Source organism: Myodes glareolus, chromosome X (assembly GCF_982192425.1).
Source record: "Myodes glareolus chromosome X, mMyoGla1.1, whole genome shotgun sequence".
NCBI lineage: Eukaryota > Metazoa > Chordata > Mammalia > Rodentia > Cricetidae > Myodes > Myodes glareolus.
In genome coordinates, this window is record NC_142053.1 from 46,779,561 (window position 1) to 46,804,349 (window position 24,789).

The 24,789-nt window shown below is 41.3% G+C and overlaps 1 protein-coding gene across 1 annotated transcript in view; it reads left to right on the plus strand.

Moving 5' to 3' along the window:
* The window catches only part of Gucy2f (guanylate cyclase 2F, retinal), an 81,443-nt gene extending 59,532 nt beyond the window's left edge, over positions 1 to 21,911 (plus strand). Inside the window, exons 11-18 of the mRNA XM_048428529.3 lie at positions 3,092 to 3,240; positions 5,354 to 5,517; positions 6,655 to 6,847; positions 9,945 to 10,119; positions 13,366 to 13,464; positions 16,395 to 16,489; positions 21,639 to 21,727; positions 21,824 to 21,911. Coding sequence (XP_048284486.3) covers positions 3,092 to 3,240; positions 5,354 to 5,517; positions 6,655 to 6,847; positions 9,945 to 10,119; positions 13,366 to 13,464; positions 16,395 to 16,489; positions 21,639 to 21,727; positions 21,824 to 21,911 — 1,052 coding nt within the window. The remainder of the gene's footprint in view (positions 1 to 3,091; positions 3,241 to 5,353; positions 5,518 to 6,654; positions 6,848 to 9,944; positions 10,120 to 13,365; positions 13,465 to 16,394; positions 16,490 to 21,638; positions 21,728 to 21,823) is intronic.
* Positions 21,912 to 24,789: the final 2,878 nt, after the last annotated feature.

A 24,789-nucleotide genomic window follows, 5' to 3' on the forward strand; every position in this document is an offset into this window, starting at 1 on the left:
AGCCTGCTAGTCTGAAAAGAGCGGGTCTGGTATACGAAGGCAGGGCTTGGAGCCAGACAGCTTTAGGCATCTGGAAGAAATTCCCTCACCCAGGAAGCTGATCCTTTTACAAACTATAATCCAGGAACTTGAGGACCTATGTTAGTTTTCTAGTTTGCACTACCCCCACCATGTAGTACCTCTGCTCCCCTGAGAGAGTTCTTCCCAAGTACTTTGGTACTGCTCATGGTACTCCTGTGGTGCCAGCCTCTCTCCATAGCAGTGTCGCAGATTTTTCTTGCCTGTCTCCCATTGAAATACATGAGCATTAGGTAAGATCCATCAACAGAGAATAAAATCAGTGTGTGAAAGTTTTAGGGCTAACAAGCTAGCTGCGTATTCTCAACGTGTGAGCTTACAAAACACTTAGCACCTGTCTACATAAGGCCATATCACTCTGAACGCACCTGGTTTCATCTGATCTCAGAAGATGCTCAGTAACTACAAAGGGAAAAATAATAAGTTTACGAGTTGAGGCTCCTGGTGACATCAGCTTAACCAAGTGATTGAGGTTACCTTTGCCTATAATAATACACCCCTACATCATGTACCCCTGGTTTGATGCAGTAAGATGGTGCATCATGTTTGTGCTGCTTCATACTTAGACAGGTACAACATTTTTGTGGTGTATCACTCTTGGCAACAACAACAACAACAAAGACAAAAGCAGAGAATAGCCTCAGTCTAATCACAAGAGAACTTCAGCTAAATCCTAGTTGAAAGACATACTACTAAATAACCTCATGGGGATAATAGCACCTGGGCATGGTGGCCCAATCTTGTTTTCCTAGGTCTTGGGTAGCCAAGACAGGGGGATGGCAAGTTCCAGGCCAGTGTGGGATTTATAAATAAATGAATAACTGGCCAATCCCTATCAAGTGTATCTAAAAACATGAGAGAAAAAGAATGAAGAATCGTCATAGATTGGAAGAGATAACGCAACAATTATATGCAGAAAAAGATCTGGAATTGGATTGCGGAATAGAAAAAAATACATTAAACATTCCTGGAATCCAAATAAGGACTGTAGTAATGGCACTTTACAAATACCAATGTCCTCACTGTTGTTTTGTGTTTACATTACGGCAAGCTCAGTGAGAAGTATGCAGGTCATCACTGAGTACTACTGTGTTTTTTTTTTTTTTCTGGAAGTCTAAATTAACTTCAAAGGAAAAGGTTTTTAAAATGTAGAAAATATTACTAAGTTATGAAGCTGTCTTTTGCCGCAGCATTCCACATCACACCTCTGTTTAAAGCCCTCCAACTTTTCTTCATCTCTCTTGAAATCAGCTCAGGGTCCTCATGTGATGTAATGGCCCTTCATAGTCCATCCACTCCCTGTCTGAGTTTATCTTTTGCTACTTCTAGTATTCTGGTGCCTTGAGAGTACGTGGTCTCCCCCACCTCTATGTCATTGCCCATGCCATTCATAGTATCTGGAATTTCCTCACTCTCTTCCCACCTGGCCTCATTCAACTCCGGTCCCCAACTCTGGAGATTCTCCTTTGACTTGTTTAGTTTGCATCAGGTGTCCCCCTTTTTCTTGCCTGTATTTCTGTGTACCTGCCAAAGCATTTGTAATATTTCCCATTGCTTATCTCCTTGGACTGTGACATCCTCCAGGGAATAAGCCATGCTGGACCTCAGCAGAGAAGTGATCCAGTCAACTACGTATGTTCTGATAAAAAGTAGACTCCCTGGCGCAGTCTCTTTCCAAGGGGTTCATTACCATGGAATCTATGGCACCGAGAGCGCTATTACAGGCTGCTCTGGGCTAAAGGAGCAGAGGCTGAGCTGTCTGTACACAGAACTGAGAGAAACCGGAAGCAAGAACGGAACTCCTTCCATGGAGCCTAGCATCTCGCATTAGGATATGCAGCAGCGCTCCTGCAGTGTTACAGTCAATACGGAAGTAGAAAAGGCAGTCAAAGTTTGGTTGTGGATGCTGACGATCAAAGTTGAGGGTGATGGTGGAGAGGAGACTTGGAACGGGTAGTGAGTCTGAAGAAATAGGGCCATGTTGAAGAGGTTGGACTTTATTCTGTTAGAAATAGAAGTCATGGAGGCATTTTGAACCAGAGAGTGACATGACTAGGTACATATTTTTAGAATAGTTTGGAGAAGTTTAGACTAAAAGCAGAAAAATTTGTTTGAAGGCTAGTATGAGTAGACGGGAACATTGGGGGCTAATGCTTTTCTATTTATAAAGAGTTTTCTGCTTTTGGAAAAAGACTCAGTTTGGATAACCTAAGCCTTTGGCCACTGAAGACTTTTGGCCCTATATAGAGGGTCTGTGATCTTATGGTTGAGATCTGAGGCATTGGAAGCAGAGCAGTGTAATAGATGAAGATTGCGTGGGTTCTGACCTGAACTCTCACTACCCACGTGACATCTGGCAAGTTACTTACTCTGTGTGCTCCAGTTTTACCATCTCCAGAAAGAATAAAAGTGCTTACCTCATCTGTTTGTGTTGAGCATCCGATGAAATAACACATGCCAAGTGCCCATTCGCTAGCTTGGCATGTAAGCATGTAATACATTTTTCACTCCAAGTGACATTCATTGACCAGTAGCCATGAGAGTCTTAATAAGGCCCTGAATTGTTCACTGTTGTTCTTAGTTCCCTTGGTTTAGTGATTATCCTAGGACTCAATGCATGGACCTTGACTGGATACAGGCTCACAGAGAAGGCTCAGTGTTTGTGCTGTGGTAATTGTGAGGGGACTTGGGGACAGACGAAAAAGGCAGGATACTGAAGCTACTCATATTGGAATTGGCATTAGATAAGCTGCATCTATAACCTCACAGAAGCAGGATAACATGGTGACTCAATTATCTTTAGAGTCCAATTGATCAGTTTCTCACTACCTTCCCAAAAGGCCTTTTGTTAGATGTACTCAACATTAAAGAGGTCTGAGGGGGAATGAAAGAAAAGGTCCCTTCATGGTTTCTCCTGATAAATCCCTTTCTTGGTTGAAGTTCAGTTCTCTGCTGTACCTTGGTGCCTCTCTCCTGATTCACCACCAACTTTTTTCTTCTTGTGCTTTGTAAGAAATCATAGACAGACTCCAAAAGCCTCCCCCTGTGTATAGGCCCGTGGTTTCTCCTGAGTATGCCCCTCCAGAATGTCTCCAGCTGATGAAGCTGTGCTGGGCTGAGGCTGCGGAACAACGACCGACTTTTGATGAAATATTTAACCAGGTAAATCTATTAATATTATCATTGCCCAGTAGTTCGCCTCCCTGAGGCTAAACTCATTGAGTCCTTTTATTGTTGAAGGGGCTCCTTACAAAGGGAAAGGACATTCCTCTTTAAAAAGTGACCCAGGGCTGGCTTTGAGGTTCTTAAGCCTGCAATAGCACCAGCACATCCTCTATGATCCCAGGGGTTGGGTCTGGTGCTCTTCTGTGCATGAATGTCTTTTCTGAGCCATCTATAATCTGCTCTAAGCAACCTTTCAATGATGGAATGAAGCCACTGGTCATTTGGAAGACTTAGCATTGAAACTGTCGGAAGATAAGTATTATGGCACACGGGGTACTTTTCACACAACTACATTTGTTTAAAAGTTTCTAGGGAACTCTGCCGAGTATAGTATTTGGGTGATGCCAGGTTGTTTATGTAGGGTCAGAAGAAATAGGACTTGTTTGAAAGGGTGTTCACATGGAACAGACAAACAGATTTCTTAGGTTCCCTGAGAGTACTGGAGGGAATATGGGCACATGGAAAGTAATAACCCCTCTTCTTTCTAAAGACCTTGATACTTTTCTTGGTGACAGAGCTAGGAAGAAGCTGGGAGAAAAGACAGAGCCCCTCTGTTGGTGCAGACAGTTGAAAACTTGTTGACTTGCACGATACAGAAATTGCAGGTGCTCTCCTTGAGTGCTGTTTCAGCTCTGGGGGAGAGGCTTTTGAGCCTGGCTAGAGTCCAGCACTGAGTTGCTTTATGACTGACAGGTATCTGAGGCGGAAAAGAGAAAGACTTGGACTGAAAACCTGAGAGGGCCCTGCTTTTGAAGTCATCCGTGTCCTCCAGCTAACAATACTTCCATTAGTCTGACTGGAGTTCTTGAGGACACTCAAACAGGTGTTCAATGGTATGGAAAAGGCAAAGGACCATAAAGGTCACATTTCTAAAAAACTTACTGTGAGGCAGAGGGAAAAACCATTTGTCCTTGTGTTGATGCTAAAGATGTTATTTCAGAAGGCAGGAGAGAAGCCACTGATAGATAGGAGGAATGCCCATCATGTGACTTTCAAACAAAACATTACTGGGGCTACCCTCACTAAATGCTTTACTGGAAGTTTAGTCTGTCCAGTGATAAGAGTAGCCTCCTTAATTCCTGCATCGAATACAACTTAAATGCAAAGAGGTGAATGAGCTTCTCTAAGTGAGGCTACGGGGTGGGGGGCAGAGGATTTGAATTGGTTGCTTAGGATTTTATTGAACACATAGATGTGAACAGATTTCAGAAGGAGCCTCTTACTGTCCACTTTGGGGCAAGAAGAGCATGTGTGGCAATGCTGTATAAAGTTTGTTGTGCAGAACCTTCAAAGTCTATTCATCAAAACCACTACCAATCTTTTCTGGTTATGAACATGGTGACTCAGCATTGAGGGAGGTACACTCTCATGATTGTAGTGCTTATGTTAGGAAGCTCTTCGCAGATTGACAAAGTCCCAAGAGGATATTTTGAACATACCCACAGCAACCTCTTAGAAGCCAGGGAGCAACACAGACCAAAACTAGCTAAACTTCTACTTGACTTGACTGATACGAAAGGCAGCTACTAGATGGAAACATTTGGTATTGGACAGCATGGTAAAAAGTAGAGGGAAATTTTACCATGTTATATTTTGAGCATTCTATGTTGTCAAGAAAGTCTTTGACAACAATGTATTATTTGAAGATAAGGGTGATTTTGTAGGTTGATAATGTCAATGATAAAACATCAGTTCCTGCCCTCTTTCTCCCTCTTATGTTACCCACAATTGACTTGGGCTCTAGACAAAACCCTATTTCCTTGAAAATGGCTACTATTGTTAGATCATTTCAGAACCGGAGGGTCTTTCTCTGACCCTCTGTGCCCATACTCATAAGAACCAGAATAATGGGGGAAATGTTTTGGGGTTAAGGAAGGGAAAGAGCTCTGTGAATGGAGCAGGGTGACAATGAGACATTTCCTATTTGTATCTGGGCTCATCTCTCCTGATGTGGCACTTTTGAGGAAAAGATTTGTGATGAGATCTACTCCATCATTACTGAGTTTGGGGCTCAAGCAGTCATAGACTCCCTTTTCTCTTTTACTTTCAGTTTAAAACTTTCAATAAAGGGAAAAAGACTAATATTATCGATTCCATGCTTCGGATGTTGGAGCAGTATTCTAGCAACCTGGAAGATTTGATCCGGGAACGGACTGAAGAACTGGAAATTGAAAAACAGAAAACAGAAAAGCTTCTAACACAGATGCTGCCACTGTATGTGTGAACTCCCGAGGAGTGTGAAGCATTATAACAGTGTGTTCCATTTTTTAAAAAAGGAGAAAAAAGTTACCTATCAACCAAATGTCTCCCTCCACTCCCCATCCTTCACCCTCTGTATTCCCAGTGGCTTTGAGTCATACCTTCAAATCAAAGTAGAATTGAAAAGCAAGGAAACAGAACATACATCCTAATTTCCTACTTTCTATGGAAACTAGTGATCATTTTTGCTTTGGGGGCTTGGTTTTTCTACATGTTACTTCATGACAGAGCCAAGAGGATGACCAATTTAAAAACAAAACAAAAAACAAACAACAAACAAAAAATTTCAGGAGCTCTTTGAGCTCGTATAGGAAAGAAGCAGGCCTGTGTTTCCAGGGAACTTTCTCCCTTATCTTTTGCTGGAATTTCCATTCCCCTCCAAGTAACCTGGCCTTCAAGGAGATAATTGCTAAAACTAGTCTTGTGGAAAACTAACCAACTGGGCACATTCCCCCAAATAGAGAGGGTGAAGTAGAAGCCCTGGGAGCTGAAGGAACTCCATGGAAACAGAGACCAGATCTGTCTTTTCAATGTTATCTGCTAGCACCTGGCTATTGGAAGAGGGGTCACTTGTTGGATCCTGGCTTCCTGGCTAGCTTAGACCCAAAATAATCACACAGAAACCATATCATTTAAAACACTATTAGGCCCATTAGCTCTAGGTTCTTATTGGCAAACTCTTACATATTAATTTAACCAATCTCCATTAATCTGTGCATCACCATGAGGTCATGGCCTACCAGCAAAGTTTCAGCATGTCTATCTTCATGACTTCTCTCTCACCCAGTCTCCTTTCTCCCAGCATTTCATTTAGTTTTCCCTGCCTAGCTCTGTTCCCCTATAACTCTGCTATAGGCCCAAAGTAGTTCCTTTATTTGCAGCACACAGAAGGGACTCCCACATCACCTGGCCCAGTGATTGACACAGTGCTTGTGCTCAATATGTACTTGTTGAATGAGATCATTAATGCTTTGCCCAAGTGAAGCTCTTTTTCATCATTTTCCTGGCAGTGATCATTAGAGAAATTGTCTTTAGTGTGTGGCACTTGGGGAGGCTGCCCTCTTCTTAGGAATAGCTATGTCTGCTTTTCAGATCAGTTGCTGAATCCCTCAAGAAGGGCTGCACAGTTGAACCTGAGGGATTTGACTTGGTCACCTTGTACTTCAGTGACATTGTGGGCTTTACCACCATCTCAGCCATGAGTGAGCCCATTGAAGTGGTGGATCTTCTGAATGACCTGTATACACTCTTTGATGCCATCATTGGCAGCCATGATGTCTACAAGGTATGATAACTAGCAGATTAATGCTTTCTCACATGAAAATTTTTACATGAGATTTATTTATATGTTTTCCAAAATTTAAGGATGCAATTTCACAGAATGTTGTCTTTTAGAAATAAAAATTAAGATAGCACACCACTCCACTGGTATTTTGTTGGGAATGAAGGCCAAGTAGAAGAATTCTCAAACAAGGAACAGATTGCCTAAGAGAGTTCTTTTGAGATGTTGTTTAGAATTATGACTAAGAAGAGGTTAATATGGGGAGCCCTATTGTAGTTCAGTGAATGCATTTTCTGAATGGATAAAGTATCATGCTGGGTAATGAAAAGATATAGAAATACTGATGATTTTTTTCATAGTTGATGGCTGCTACAGAGTGATTCCAGGTCACGTTTATGTTTATATAATACATGCTATGGAAATTTGCTCTTCCCCTTAGGTATTGTTTCTGTACAAGAAGGAACACAGCATTACACCAGAGTGCTCTTACAAATGCAACTTTTGGGGACTGATACAGGTTAACCCAAAGTACATCTATTCATCTAAGTTTTGAGGAAGTGTTAACTCACCATTTCCCATCCTTCCAGCTTAGTTCCACTCTGTTTTAAAAAAATCAAAGGTTGCAGAATATGAGGAGATAACAGATAACTCCTTTCACTCTTGTTGGCACTATGCTTCCTTACTATTACTCTTTTTACATGGTATATTGTCTCTGGTAGGAATAGGTAGGAAATGACTAAAGGTCTCATAGTTCTGTAGAGACATTTCTATGTTGCTAGTGACATGGATACTTGTATTGGAGGTAAAAGATGCCTCAGATATCCCCAAGTTTAGATAACTCTTGTCTCAGGAACCATGAAAGAGCTGGAAAATGAGTAGCTTCACATATTGGATCCTTCATGGTAGCCTCAAATGGTCCAGCTCTCTCAAATCACGCACTAGGCAGTGTATTTATCTCAGATTAGACTGATAGAAACCCTTAAGAGGTAAAATATGCCATCTAAATAGGGTTCAGAAATAAACATCATACCTGTCAATCAGCAGGAGCTGCAAACCAATCAAGAAATGCACATGGAAACCACTGTGGAGGAAAAAAAAATCTATGGAATCAGACTACCTGTCTTAACTTGTTGAACTCAAGAAGCCTGAAGAGAAAAACAAATCACTAAAAGCTAATTCAGTTGAAACTAAAATCAAAGATGATTCAGCATGGGCAGTAACACAGCCACTAGTTTAATCAATCCAGCTGATTCTGCTCAGACAATCATTGGGGGTCCTGGGGATGAGGCCATTAGCTGTTTTGATACTTTTTGGCTGCAATATGGAGTTAGTGGGTTGTTTTTAAAGATGGAACAGGACTGTCTGAATCCAAAATAGGAATCTAAATTTTCAAGCCTGTTTATTTAAAACAACAGATTACAAAGGAAATAAAAATTGAACCATCAGTGAGTAACCAAATCTGTGTGCCTTTTCATTTTCCTTACCTATGGAATTGGCGTCACCTCCCCTGGCCTTTGGTAATCTGGAATGGATGTGAGAAGTCTGCTGCAGAAGTTGGTGATTTGTTTTCGCTTTTGCTTCTTCCACTGCCCCATTTCAACCAGATCCTTTTCTGTGCCTTTGCTTCCCTTGAAGTGCCCTTTGACTGATGGATCTCATAATTCCTCATTGCCATCTACACTCCAGTGCTTGCCTGAGCCAGACTTTGTGTTCATCCATATCCTTGGGGTCTCTGGGGTAACAACTTATCAAAGCTAAATGGTCAACTACCATGCTCTGATAATGGCCAACCACTAACTCACTGCACCCAAATAACGTTTGCATTGTAATTCTTCTTTTGTGAAGTATATCATTACTATCTGACTGCAGAGATCGTCCCTCCAAACCATACCAATGCTGGGAGACTGAGGGGAAGCACGTTGAAGCAAAAGTCCCATGGGGTCAAATGTCTATTATTATTGGTTATTTAGAAAGTCATTATGTGAGCCCTGTTACTGAATCCTAAACCTCATTTTATGAAACCGAATAATAACCATAGTCCTAAGACTAGCTTCAAGACGTGCTTTTTGTTGTTGTTGTTGGAGGTGGTCATGATGGTAACAGTAGTGATAGCTTACATTTACTATTGTTATCATCCCCCTGCTCAGCATTAAGTGTTTTGATGCACATTAAGTTATTTAGTCCTAAGAATCCTATGAGGACTGACATTAAGTTATTTTAAAGATGGGCACACTGGATGGAGGAAGCCCCTTGACTGTAAGTGGTGACTCTGAGATTCTATGCAGGGCAGTATGTCTCCAGAATTGCATTGATTTTTAGCTATAATCTCACGTATAGTAGGCCATCCAGACTCTCATATTTTTAGAAGTCCTTCCACTTTGCTTGTGACTTGAATTTTTCTGAAAAGCTTCCATGTATGAGTTATCTCGGAGTGAGCACACTCTGTGGGGAAGATGAGGTGCAGAGACTCATCTTTACTTCCAAGTGTCCAGCTCTGGTTATTTAAAAAAATAAAAATTGTATTAATTAAGCTCTGGTTCTTGCAGAATAGTCAAAGGCCAGAATTATCGTCCCTTTAAAGATAGAACAATAGGAGAGGAGGAGGTGATTGGTGGGGAAAGACCTAGCTCTCATATCCAAAAGATTTATGACACTGATGGTCATATTAGCAAGACAAGTCAGGGGGACAGACTCTTCTTGTCCTTTTTCCCTTTCTCTGTACTTTCCCAAGGCTTCCCATTTATCTAAAATTCGCTAGAGAAAATCTTTCTCTTTGACAGTATCTTGGGTTTTCAGTTGCCAGGGACATCTTAGGGGTAGTTCTATTTTCTCTTCATATAGAAATTTCCAGAAGCTTGATACTTTCCTAGGGCCATTCAATAGCCTTTGAAGAAGCTATACTTCAGAATCTCTGGTTGTGAGGCGTATACATCAGTATTTAATAAAGCTCTTTAAATGATTCTGGTGTACATTTAGGCTTGTGAATGATTGACAGTCACGAACTGCCTTCCTCACTTTACATACTCCTGAAACCCTGTGTATGTGGGAAATAATATGAAGAGGTTACATGTCTGTTAATCCTACTTTTTATAATTTCCAGGTAGAGACCATTGGAGATGCCTACATGGTGGCCTCGGGCCTCCCAAAGAGGAATGGCAGTAGACATGCTGCTGAGATTGCCAACATGTCTCTGGATATCTTGAGCTCTGTGGGGACCTTTAAGATGCGACACATGCCAGAAGTGCCAGTCCGAATTCGAATAGGCCTGCACTCAGGTAATGGAAACTAGCTAAAGCAGGAGAAACCATTTCCACGCACCTCTTGATGACTTAGATGAGGAAGGAGAAACATGTAGATGTCCCCTGATTCTGGACAACTGCATTAGCCTGGTATCCAGCATTCATTTCTTTCTGCCTAGCCGGTTTCCCTTCTCTCTTCTACCTATAGCACTGCTGTGGGCAGCAGCCCATGTTCCACACCACAGATGCTGCAGTCTGTCCTTCTCATTTGCCACCACCATGTCTATGTCTGTGACGCTACATGATCGTCAAGTATTTGTGATGTTTAGGATAATGTAATCGATGAATCAAAAGCATTTTCCCCCGGACTCATCCCCTCACAAATAAATGCCTTCAAGCCCCTCTGTCTATTCTTTTCCTCTTAACGACTACATATATTCTGGTGACTGCAGACGATTTATTTATCTATTTTATAACCACATTTTTAGAACTTCAAATATAATTATATTACTTCCTTTTAACTCTATAGCTCCAGGGCAGTCTTTTCTCTTAAGCTTCACCTATGTGTGTCACGCTTCCTAATGACATTTCCACCTGAGCATTTCACTTTGTCCTCAGACTCAACATGTCTTCTTCCCATACACATGTCCTTCCACCATGTTTCATATTTCATTTAGTGTTACTGCCAGTGTCCCGATTTATCATCTTAGATGTCATCCCGTACTCCACTCTCCCTCTGACCTCCAGTATTCAACTAACTCCTAGTTACTCTATTTGACTGTGTGTGTGTTTACGCCACAGTGCTTGTGTGAAGGTCAGAGGACAATTTACAGTACTTGGTTCTCTCCTTCTATCATGTTGGTTCTGGAACTCAAACTCAGGTTGTCAAGCTTGGTGACAACTGCCTTTCTCTTCTGAACTATCTTACCAGCCCCAACTGCTAGTTTTTAAACTTTTTGCACTTTTAAACATTTCTTGAGTCTGTCTTGTGTCCTTTTGACAATCACTACTCAAGTCTAGGCCACCAGCATCTCCTTCCTGTATCGATCCTTGTAATAACATCATTTTGCTTCCATGCTTGCCTCTCTCTATTCATCCTTCCTATAACTATTAGTATAAGCCACATTGTCTTGTTTGCACTTCTGTTGCAAGGGGCCGCTTGTTGGTCCGGCCGTCCAGAACGGAAATAATCACACAGAAATTGTATTAATTAAAACACTGCTTGGCCCATTTACTCTATTGGTTAACTCTTACATTAATTTAACCCATATCTATTAATCCATATATCGCCATGTGGCAGTGGCTTACCTGCAAAGATTCAGCATGCTTGACTTTGGTGTCTCTCTGACTCCACCCTTCTTTGTCCCAGCATTTAGTTCAGTTTTCTCCTCCTACCTAAGTTCTGCCCTATCAACAGGCCAAGGCAATTTCTTTATTCATTAATGGTAATCACAGCACACAGAGGGAACTGCCACATCACACTTCCATTAGATTTCAAACTCTTTGGCAGCAGGAACCATATCTTAGTCATATTTTTGCAATATAGCAGCTGCTCACTCTTTCTCCAAAGAAAATCCCGCTGCTCTCATTTGTGCTCCAGTGTCACGTCTTCAGTGTCCCAAGTGTCCCTCAGTTTGGGTGCTTTCTAATTATTTCAAATATAACATATTTAAATTTTCAAACTGTCTTTTCCAGTGAATGAACATAAATTTAGAGCCCCATGCCAATTAGTCATGGCTATCAATCAGACAGCTAACAAGTCTGCTGGTTCTCTTTTCCTAATGTCTGTCTTTTTGGTGCCCACTTTGGCTGCGGACTTTATACCATCACCTCCTTTCCAATGCCTTCTGTTCATTTTTCATGACACCAAATGCCCAATAGCTTTTCTATAGGGTCATCCACTCCTGCTACAATGCATCCAATACACTGACTAGAGAAGAAGAAAGACAAATAATATTCTTTATATAACCTTTGCTCAAAATTTTCTAGTGGGCTAAGGACTGTATTTTGTACAACTCATTTAACATTTACTTATCTATAGTTTCTCCCCGGGTGCCTAAAGTGGTAGAATGTTTTCTCTAAGAACTCCCCAAAGTCCCTGCACATTGAAATCCCAACCACAAGCCTTTGATTTATGCCTCTTTTCCCTGTAACTGAATCCTAGTCACCTTCCAAGAGTCTGGGAAAGCCTTGCCCACAGGAACCCTCTTTCTTATAACGCCCCACTCTCTAAAATGCTTCAGTTCTCTCTGTACAGTTTGCTTGGCCTCAACCACATTGCTTGCTTGCTTCCTGCTTGGTAGTCTCTTCTCTTCCTTCAGATGTGAATATCTGATATAATTTAGACCACATATTATTTGTTTTTGACTCCCATAGTGCCTGGCAGGGTACCCAAATTGATGCTACTGAAAAAGAAAGAAGTAAATTAAAATGAAAAAATATAGTTTTAGTTCTGATTTGCTCTTATTCACAGCAGAAAGAATCTTTGGAAACAAAACAATGTCTTTACCCCAGGAAACAGCAAAAAAATATAATGCTGAAAATTTTAAACATAGAAAAAACAAAAATGAGAAAGGTAAGGATGGGAACTTTCAATAGACTGTTGAGCTCATTTTTCTGTCTGCCTGCTGAAGTGTTCTTTTTTTTTTCAGTTATCTTGAACATGCAACATGGCCATAATAGTGTAAAAACAAAAATTCCTGGAAGGATAAATGGGAAAATAATTTTAGATTATCTCTGCACACTGCTCTTCCACACTGCTACCACAGATAATGGAAAGTCACTTCCACTTGTTTACACATTTTCTGATTGTTGGAGAAATAATTCTCTTTATAGACACAGTTAGGAGATAGACTAAAAGATTCTCCCAGCCCTAAGGCATAAGAAACAGTTACACACACACACACACACACACACACACACACACACACACACACACACACCACACACACTGCAACAAACCCGTTTGAATCCTGGGTCCTTCTTCAGGCTTTTCTGGTTTGATTTTGATGTTTATTTTGCATTGTTGACAGATAGCAACATCTTGAGTAAACCTGTTGCTAGAATAGAGGTATAAATCAGAAAGGCAGTTGTGTCCGGAGCATGGTAAATTTGCCCTCTTGTAGACCAATTCAATCACCAGTCTTCCTTTAGATTTCTAGATCGGTTTGATGGCAACTTTGGTTCTTCTACAAAGCCACCCCTGTCCTGCTTGCGTGTCTCTTCTAGTAGCACTGAGTACACATCGATTGACTCCAGTCCCACTCTCCTGCTGTTTAATAGGCCCTGTTGTTGCTGGGGTGGTGGGCCTCACCATGCCCAGATACTGCTTGTTTGGAGACACTGTGAACACAGCTTCTCGGATGGAATCAACAGGGCTACGTGAGTATCTGTAGATGGATGGATGGAGTGGGGCCATCTTATGATTGGGAAAGTGATTCTGCAAGAGGATGAGGAAGAAAATGGGGTACTCAGTGTCTTAATGTTTTAGAGAAAAGTGAAAGATAATTCAAGACGATTAAGACTTATCACACATTCCTCTGGCCTCTAACAGCAAGCCAGTAGGGGGTGATGTTGGACTGAACATGTACCTATCCTGTTATAGAAATAAAGCTGTAGCTAAGTGATACTGAAACAGCCAGTCAATTTGATCAAAACAACTAAAAAAATGTCTTTTGGGCAAAAGAAAGAATTGGCTAGCCTGGTAGGTGTGAAGGAGCCCTGTAGAGAAAAGAACTAGGTAAGAGACTGACATTTTCAGTGTTCAACTAGTTTGTGAAGGCACATGAGCCAGCTGCCTCCCAGCTGGTGGATGCTGTTTGTTGCTTTAGTCCAATTTTTCAACTAGTTAGGACCCCAGGAGTCCCTGGCTTTATCAAATAAGCTTGCAGAACTCAGCTAGTAATAATCTTTCAATCTAAGGAGCTTGGAATTCCAAAATAATTAATTCCAACTTGTCTACATAAAACCCAAGTAGCAAAAATTCTGTTTCTTCTTTTCTTTGCAAATAAAACTGTACAAATGGTTCTGCCATTGTTTGTTAGTTGTGGACAAGATGCTTTATTGGTTTTTTGGTTACTCACCACCTCTACTGAGGTATGTCAGTACAACAATGTGCCTTTTTATTTATATCATGCTTAAGCAAAACAAATGCTATCATAAGGGGAACTTATGGAACTTCATTAAACCCTACATACGGATTCCATGGATTTTTTTTTTTAAGTGAAAGAAAGAAATCATTTAAACCATCAGTGGCTCTGGCCCTGGTCACTGCTCACTGCTAAGCAAGCTCTTTCTCAACTTCAGCAACATACTGAAACTAGTCCCCAATGATATGGGGACGTGTAACACAGCAGGTGGTGCCCTGTGTGACCCCACTCCACATCACTCATGTACAGCAGAAGCGGGTTTGTACAATGAGTCCAGTCTTAGCCCATCTAGTCTGTGCAGCCGTGATTAAGGGGCAGCACAAAACTTACGGAGTGTTTGTGGCATAAATTTCCTGGCATCTGGGAAAGTCTTTAAAACACCACTGATGTGGCAGAAGTCATGGAGATAGTCATCCAAGAGCCGCTGTGTGAATATGACATTGCATATGACATTGTGCTTGAAGTGCAACCCAAGATGGAGTGAAAATGAGCATGGAACTGCAATGCAGATTTGGCACAATGCTTAGGACTGATGTAAGCTCAGAGAAGGCTGAAGTCATATTCTGGTACACACTAGGGAAAACACTACACACTTCACTTTGAAAATAGAGAACCGAGAGGAAAAATTAAATTCTGAACTTTAGGTAGCATCTTGTCTAGTCGTCAGGCATGAAGAGACAATGGATGCACCGAATCATCCACAGTAAGTGTTTTGTAAGCCCTGGCTCTGCAAGGAAGGCATTGTGTAGGACACAAAGCATGTTCGTGTGATCTCTGCACTCCTGAACCTGGGGAGTGCGTTTTTCTAAAGTCTATGAACCGAATATGTCATTACGTTCTGTCACTGAGTGTAGGTCTGATAAGAGATAAACTCTGACCTCATATTGGATGTGACACTAGGGAATGTAACAAACTTCTTAATGAAGAAATCAATTTCATCAGTATCTCCTTCACATCCAGTTAAATACAGTGGGAGTTTTAAATGGGAGTGATTAGGGACTTAAGAGTGGTCCTCCTTATCACATAGTTAGTTAGTGATTAAAATCAGCTGCCTTTTGAGCTCACCCTACTTCAAGATTTCCTGAAGATCAGATTCTAGTGGGATGGCACGTAGTGGAATGAAGACACTAGTCAGGGATGTGACTTTTAGCAACAGGGTAGCCTTTTCTGAGCAGAGGCTTTGCAGGAATGTGACTCAGTGAGAAAGACAAACAGTAGGACGGAGCTGTTAAGAAAAAAGATGAATATACATGCTAAAAGGTTCTTCTTCTTTTCAGCCATGCCTTCCTAGTCAGATCGTAACCAGCCTCTAGATGGGTTGCTTTTGCGAGTATATATGAGAACAGATCTTGGACTTTTGCTTAAGACTCAATCTTAACAAGGTGTCAGGTCATATAGTAACAGTTACCAGGAAGCTCAGGGACCTTGTCTCAAGGGGCAAGTGGTTGGTCTTCAGTAAAGAATTACAATTTGGTCCTAGATCAATATTTGAAAATCCAGTTCCCTATTGTAAGACAAGAAAAGACTATGGTCATGAACATTTACATCTGAAAGCACCTACTGCCCATGAAAAAAGGTGGGGATGTCTGATGCCCACAAAATATTGAAGGACATAAGTCTTGAACTATTTCTCACTGATGTTTTAAATATGGTAATACTGAGAGATGGCTGCAAGTGTACCTATTTTGGAAGCGACACCTTTGAATCTAAAGGAGGATTATATAGGTCTGGATAATTCAGCCTTAATAACAGCCAGTGCAACAAGCTCCTGAAGTCACACTTCCCTCAGAGGAAGTTACATTGCAGCTGAGAGCACAGTGCTGCTTTCTCCATCTCAACTTTTGAGTCAAATTGACTCCTTGCTGTATGACCTGACCTTTCATCTGAGATATTGTCTAGGAGGTTAATAGGTGCTATTGCTAATGCCTTCTTTAGTCCTTTTATTCAAGCAGAACTAAAGCTCTTTCTCTCTCTCCCTCTCCCTCCCTCTCCCTCTCCCTCTCTCTTTCTCTCCCTCTCTCTCCCTCTCCCTCTCTCTCCCCCCCTCAACTTTTTTTGAGAGCTTTGTATTCTCTAAAGTGGGGACATTTATTACATGGTTAATGTCTCATTGATTTTACCGGTGAGAATGGAGCCAAAGTGATGCTCCCCCTTCTTTTACAGCATACCGAATCCATGTCAGTCTCAGCACAGTAACAATTCTTCAAACTCTGAGTGAAGGCTATGAAGTAGAGCTTCATGGAAGGACAGAGCTGAAGGTATAATGATCTTTTGTTTGGGGAACCGAACCACTTGGACACACCTGTGTCTCGAGAGGTCACGGTCTGTTGACAATGCTCACCAAGGAGTCTGGGACATGGAGCTGCAGGTTGGGCAGATTCTTGAGTTCCATTTGAGGGTCTCTGTGCTTCATTGGTTTTCTTTTGGAAAAATTAACCTTTAACGGGGTGTGGGAGAATTGAAAATCTTTTTTTTTTTTCGGACTTTAAGTTCTTTCTTTTCTATCCAAAAGATCTGTTCAGAATTTGATTTACTAATGGATTATGCTATTATTTTGATAGTCTAATTTCCATTTTATTTACTCTTTGGTACTGCTGATCACAGTCACAGTATTGGTGAATTTATATTTTCCTTTAGCGCACTCAGTGTCCACCCTTTCTGACTTTTCAGTCACACCAATGACCCATTTATATACACAGGGATTTCTTCAAAGTCAGGGGCACTGGAAAGGTAGGGGTTGAGAACAGAGTCTGTTTCTACGAAAGGCAAACATTTAGTAGCATATTTCCTTTCTGTTGAGGCTATTATTTGAACTGAAATTTGGCACTAAAATAATTCAATCTCTCTTTTGGAATTTCCATCGAATTTTCCTCATCTCTTTCTCGTCTTGTGGATCTAAACGTAAGAGACTCCAGTGTTCTGATCTGATAATATAACTTGCTCATTTTCAGAAAAGGAATCAAGACCTGGAAAGGTGAAGGCTTTTGACAGGGTCACATGGTCATTTGCCTTCAGAATCAGGCCAAGTCCCAATAAGCCTGATCTGCTCCCATAACACCGTGGTATATGAAGACGATGTTTAGGTGATTATTCATGAGGAAAAGCAAAAGATGGGCAGTCAGCGTGCTGCAATTGTTTCTCTCATTTGCATACTTTCCCTGAATGGTGGTCGTGATTTCCATCTAGTTAGATTTCAGGAGTTAAAGGTCTGAAGGCCTAAGTCTAGTTCATCACCCCTTTCTCTACCTCATGTTAGTTCAGCCCTTCCAATAGATCTTTAATATCTTCTGGTAGCTGGGGTGACTCACTTACAAGGGGACAGAGACTTTTCATTACTTCTGCAGAGAATTCACACAATGACATGATGGGGTAGCGTTATTACTTGGGCAGCAATTGGATGGCTCAAGGCTTTTGTGATTCTGTCATTTCCCAGCACTGAGGGACAAAGGCTGAAGCAGGTTCCTCATATTGCTGCTACAGAAAGTTCACCTAAAAGCTGAAGATCTGAAGAGCTCTCACTTTTGAAACTGAAAAAGGAAAAAAAAACTGGCCCTAGTTCCGTCCCATGGCTTTTTTATTTCCCCCTACAGATTCTAGACAGGAGCAGTCGAATCTGTAAGAGTTTCAAGTACACAAATGAGAAATAAGGCTGAACTTCTTAGCAGCCTTTTGCAACCTGAAGTTTCCCCTATCCCAGGGAATTTTGGAAGATGTTATAGCAAGTGCGAGGAAGAAGTGTTTTTTAAATGCTTCGCTGGGCCTTGGTTTTTAGGGTGGCATGAGCCTCATGAGGAAGAGGCATCAAGAGGTCAGGGATGAAAATGAAGAGGAAAAAGGAACAGCTGAGGAAAGGAAAGAATATTGCAAGGAAAGAAGAAGAGAAGGCCCAAAGAGAAAGGAGACCATAGGAAAGGCTTTTTGGTTCCCATTCATTTCCCCTCCCTTACCACGAGAGGCAGAAAATACGCATTGTATAGCAGAACTTGGGCAAAGGGAGTTTCTACTGTGTTAGAACATGCCTGATCTGACTGTATCATATAACTACCACACTTCAGAATGTCTTAATTCAAGATTTTCACCCCTCATCCACTCTGTTGTTGCAAGCAAAAGTCACCTTAGTACTTGTACTTAGTACTTGGGGGCAGAAAGGCCACATGTACTGGCCAAATAGTGGTGATTTTAAAGTTGGTGGCAACAGACATGGTCTCTTTCCAGGTGACTGATGCTTGAAATCCCCCCAGTACAGTTTCTTTGCTTGAGCTCCACCTTTGGATCCAGTAGCAATGTTCTTCATTTACTTTATTTCCTTCACTGAAGTGATTTTTTTTCCTATATGGCTTCCCTTAGTGAAATTCAGGCAGTGGCTTAGATTGAGTAAGAGAGTAGAATATAATAATTACATTGGGTATTCATAGTGATTGGGTATAAAAAGAAAGGGACCAAAATGAGGAAGCTGAGGTAGCTTGGGAAAGGAATCATTTACAGATGAGAAGCTTGACCTAGCAGAACAACCCCAATGCCCACTTAACCCTGTGTTGCATTATATCGGCACCAAATTTACCAATACCTAACCCGCCAGTTCTGCTTCTCCATAATTCCCTCCTGATGGCTCTATAAAACTCTAGGCCGTGTTTATCACCCTCAGCTGAGTTTACTTAGATCACTGTTTTCTTGACAAGTTTGGAGTTTGTTGCTGAAATTTTGTACGTATTGTAGCATATCAGTTCCATTTCTCAAAGTTTTTTCTTTATGTAAACTTACATTCTGAAAAGGCTTCCCTAAGCTATTGTTCTCAGCAAATGTGTGTTTTCAGTGTTAGAGGTGGATGCTTTCAGGCTTTGTCTCTAATTTCTGGGATTAAGTGGTATTTGGTTCACTGGTATATAAATACTAGCACTGTTTTGTGATTCTTCTTTTCCAATCTCTTTTACTCCTTCTCTTAACCCATAACACACACACACACACACACACACACACACACACACACACACACACACACACACACACACGAGACGGGGGGATGACTAAGAAATGAAGAGTTAATATTGTTAGGGTTATGAAGGTCTGTTCTCTAATTATTGCATGATATCAGACAAGTAGCTCCATCTTCTCTGTGTTTCTGTTTATCTAGATAGAGGTGTGTTCTTATCGAAAATTACCAGGAAGCCCATTAGTCTCACAGCCTTTAAGGTCCTAAGAGTTGACTTTTGGCCTCTAGATATGCCCTGTGAATTTATATTGGAGAAACAGGTAGTGTGAAGGAAAAGGCATTGACAATTTGCAGTCTGGTAGACTGGTTCAAGTCTGTCATGTTTGCTTATTAATGAGCCATTTAATGTCTTGGACTTCAGTGTCCCAATGTGTAGAATGAGACTGATAATAAAAATACCTTCAAGAATTTTAAAAAGAACAAATAGGACAGGAGACATCAAAGCATCTTAAAAGTATCATGCCAAAACAAGATACTATTATTTGGCATACATGTGGGGGTGGGATGGGGTAGGGATCCTCTGGGACTTCCTAGGGATTCATATTGGGTGAGTTTGCTTCTGGCTTTGGTTGTTACTCTATTTGTTTTCCCTCTCTCCCTGTCTTCAGAATAGTGCAAGGGGGTGTTTAAACAGGGAGCCAGGATTCCAAGAATCTGCTTGGATGAGCTCCCAAACCCCAGGAAACCCCTGGAGCACCTTTGCATACTCTTTGATTTGGAACCTTGCCTCAGTCTATCATCTTGCTTCCCATCAGTTTTTGCAAGCATTAGTTTGGGCATTTCAGAGTCACCCAGGACACACCCAAATCTCTTCATAGTCTTGACATTCACAAAGTTTCTCTGGAAATTAACGTGCTGTTCTGGTGGCCTGTAGATCTTAAAAGAGACAGTCAAATATGGCTAAGGGTTGGATCCTCAGGTTTTGAGTTCTCACACTATGAACCTTATGAAAATTCTAAGTGCGCAAAAGTTAGGAATTGCAGTTAAAGGAACTGTCTAATAATTTACTAAGCAATGTTATGTAACACATTTTACTAAGTACAGTGATGAAAGGGGAAATAGACAAACAGTGCCTTATGTTTTACAAAAAGTGGCCTGGTAGTTGTTTTTGTTTGTTTGTTTGTTAATTAATCTGTGAAATGCTTAAGGAGAGAACCTTTTTTTATTCAAAACTATGATATAGAAAGGATATATGAAATCAAAAAAATGAATGATAAGGTATATTCTAGCCTTTATTTTCCTCTTGAGAAACAGTCCTGCTGTGTGAAAGTCAGTTCTGTGGTTGGCAGGTAATAGAACTTGGATTTTGTAGTATTCTTTTTCTACTTGTCTCGTGGAGGGTTAGTTTGAACTAAATATTTGCAAACTTCTTGGAGACTCTTTACGTATATATGCTAATTTTCATATGTCTATTGTCATTATTATTAAGATAGGGCTATATGTGACTTTCTGTCTAAATAAACATTTTTTTTTCTTGTGAAGTGGAGGAAATGAGAAGACAGGCAAAAAGTAATTGAAAGAAAGAGGAGAGAGACGCACACTTAAGAGAAAGATTTTCTAGAAAAGTGGGGGAATAAGTAGAGGGAGGTGATTTAGGTTCTTCAGAGAGATGGTCGGTGATTAGCATGAATTTGTGATCTTCCTCTTCTAAGACCTGTGATTCATTTTTTTTCAAGATAGGGTCTCACTCTGTAGCCTTGTCCTGGAACTCACTCTACAGACCAGCTTGGCCTTGAACTCAGCCATCTGCCTGCCTCTGCCTCCTGAGTGCTGGGATAAAAGGTATCTGCCACCACCACCTGGTGACCTGAGAGTCTTGACAGCCAACCAACTTGCCTATAAATTGGGGCAACCTTAGGGTCTTACTCTACCAAGAGGAATCCTTTGTCATAAAAAAAAAAGTATGCTGTGTAGATATAAAGTTCTCACAGCAACCAAGATGTCTTGGGCTTAAAAGCAAAGATGGAAATGACATTTACAATCTCTTTTGGGTTTTTCTACAAGTTGTTGAATTGTAGAGCATGGGGAAAAGTAGACTCTGCATGCATGTACCCTAGAAGGAAAAGCCAGTGGCTTGCTTAATGCCAAAAGATCAGAACCAAAGTAATACACAGTACCTTCAGTTGACCATCCAGAGGCCTGATTGCTTTGAAGTAAAAAGTCCACTCTGCCTAGTGGTGAGTACACAGAATATCTGAATGACAGCTTAATATGGTGCTCACTTTGAATCTGTAGCTTGTCTTGCCTCAGGTACATATGGTGAGGAGACCATATAGAAAAATAGGCACAAGGAATGTTGATACTGGGAGAATGGAGACTATTGCGGAGCTGAATTGAATGCTTTACCCTACTGACCAAAGGATGTCTTTAGAAAAATTGATTCTTATGTGGTTAAAGTTATTTGTATTTTCAATAAGGGCAAAGGCACAGAGGAGACCTTCTGGCTCATTGGGAAAAAAGGTTTCACAAAACCTCTTCCTGTACCTCCCCCGGTGGGCAAAGATGGGTAAGTGGAATTCAGACTTAACCACGTGATCAGCTTTCCTATGCCCCAATCCGCCATACTCTCTTTCTACTTAGCTTGGTGTCTCTTGTCCTGCAGGCAAGCGGGCCATGGCTTGCCACCAGCGGAGATTGCAGCATTCCAAAGAAGAAAAGCAGAAAGGCAGCTGGTGCGAAACAAGCCGTAAGGTAATGACCAGTGGGAAAATGGCACAAAAGCTTGCCGGATTTCCCAAGCTGGGGCTCTCTTTGGGATGTGTGCCGATCTCAGACCTCACTTGTTTGGCAGAAGGCAGAAGGTAGTGTAGCTGGTGAACTTCCAAACTCCACTGAGTTGGGCAAAAAATGTATCATGGAGAAGCCTGTTACAGAGTGAGTTATATTCGAGGGGTATTGACTACTGTGGCCTGAGAACTCTTTGACTTCTACATTGATCACAAGTCTGAATGCTTACAACTATGACATTTTTTTTAACAGTTATCAGGCAGGTGCACCTGTCTTTCATTGCTAAGCATCTGGGGCATATGGTTAGTCACTGCACGTCGGTAGAGACTTACATCTATCTAGGCAATACAGAAATATCCTTGGTTTTGTGGGATACATTGACATGGCTATATTGAAGGTGATACTTACGTCATTTCCTCTGGAGGCACTGCCTGATCTTTTTCTTGGGTAGAATTGATAAGCAAATAAGATAAGATTGTCCATTGGCTAGGTCAGGATGTCTTGTTCTCTTTTTCTAGGATCAGATGGCTTTGTAGGAGCAATAGCAAAATAATTATGACCACATAATTTTATCTGAGGGACACGCTGCTTTCTTATATTTCTTCTAGTGTCTTTTGTTTTACTGTTTCTCTGTGTGTGTTTATGCGCTTGTGTGCAGGTACACATCAACACTCGTGCGCGCGTGCGCGTGTGTGTGTGTGTGTGTGTGTGTGTGTGTGTAGGCCAGTGGTTGATGATTGATGTTGGCTGTCTTCTTCACTTTCTATTTTGTGACAGGGTCTCTCACTGAACCTGGAGCTTGCCAATCGTGCTGGACTTGATGGCCAGCAAGCACCAGGACATTTTCTGTCTCTGCTTTCCCAGCGTTGTGGTTACATGTGCATACTACGGAACCCAGCTTCTTACATGAGCAGCAGAGTCTTGAACTCAGATCCTTCTGCTTGAATGGCAGATAGTTAACTGACTGAGCCATGGCCTCCACTTCTTCTTTTCTGTATATTGATTTAGTATTCTCCCTTCCATGGAAAGAAACTTTGGCCCTCATGCTCATTTCCTTCTCCATGTATCTTTAGGAGGTCACAAAAGTCTACAGATATCAGAAGAGTCTAAGAAAAACAGTGGAGTAGCTCTGTATACTCCTGGTCTCTTGCTTTCTAGGATGGCCCAGAATAATCACAATTATAGCAAAATCTACAAAAGGCATTCACGTAATCCCTATTCTCATGCCAGCTTCTGGACTTTGCCAATTGTCTGTGTTTCTGTTGTAAGGAAACCACAGAGTATCTTCTCTTTTGCAACAACCACAAGTATTATGTACTAGTCAAAACTGCTCTGTTTCACAAGCAGCTGTTCTTGGCCTTTCAGGCCCACCTCCTGATTCTCTGCCACCTGTGGTCTGGCTTTGTTCTTTCCTGCTGACCTGCATAAGCAGATAAGCAGCTGGGAACATCCAGCTCCGGAAACATTCTTTCCTATGACTAGGGAAACAAGGGGACCACCAGTCACAGATTCAGTCTCTCCCTCTCTCCCCTATTTTTTCTCTAGTCCCTCCCTCCCCCTCCCCCATGGCAGGAAAGAATTTGGAAGCTCTTGAAAAATTCCCCATCCCCCAAAAGAGTTGTGCAGACTTTGAAGGGATTGTAGAAGAACCCACCTATTCCTAAAAAGGCGCTGGACTTCGCAGCAGAACACAGTGCAGCTGACTTACCATCATTGCTGTGTGCATGGTGGTGCTGCTCCAGCCTTAGACAGATGTAGCTTAGGCAGTATACAAAACTTACTCATCTGGACCCTGGGCAGCTAGCCAGGACTGTGGCTATATGAAACATGGAAACCATTGGCCCAGGAGGGGATTCAGCCTCTGATCCTGGCTTCATTTGTATTTGTGCTTTAAATTATAACATTAATTGATCATTCTGATCTTGGAGGCTTGTGAAAATCACAAAAAGTCTACAGAAAGAGCAATACCCTTGACAAATTTCAAAAAGCTTAACCTAAACTCAAGAATTCCCAAATACCTCATTTAATTCTCATTAAATACTCTGTATTAATGCCACTCAATGAGATCACTTACTCTAGAAGGTTTGCAAATTTCTGTGAATTTGCAGGCTGATTCTTATTGAAATAGACCCAATGTACAAAAGGCCCATAATACGTATGAATGTTCTGACCTGCTGCCAACATCATTGGCACTACTGAGGGAGAACCAATTTTTTATCAAGCCCTGTGTGGTTAGTCTGACACCGTGGAAAGAAAAGAGGGCACAGCTTTGAGAGGCTGGCTACACGGGATGCCTGATAGGCAGGGCCACATTGTTCATCTAGTAGTTTTTATCTAGTATCCCTAAATACTTGTTACTTCTCAAGCCTGCTTTTTCACTTCCTTTTCTTATAATTCCTAAGTTCCACTAACTCTGGTGAATTTGAGACCGACAAGCTACCTCTTTTATCCATGGATGTCCCTTTTGCAGAATATGAAGCAATTAATCGCCCATATCTGTCCTAATGAATATGAACTGAACTCTATGTTTAGGAGGACCTGACAGTCCTGACTGGGAGAATTATGGAAATTTGCAGTTGTGAAGAATGGAGTCACAGAGGCAGGTTTAGGAGAACGGGAGTACAATGGATCCCTGGGAGATGGGTTAAATGACTACGAAGATGGGAAAATCAGTTTATATTCCACCTTTTTAAGACCTTTTCCTTGAGGATACTTTAAAGAATGGGAGAAATTCTTCCTAGCTTTCTGCTTTCAGAAGGAGAGTTAGATTAGAGCTCCACGTGGGCTAAATCAGCCTTTTCAAACTGACTAGAAATCTGATATATATATATTCATATAAAT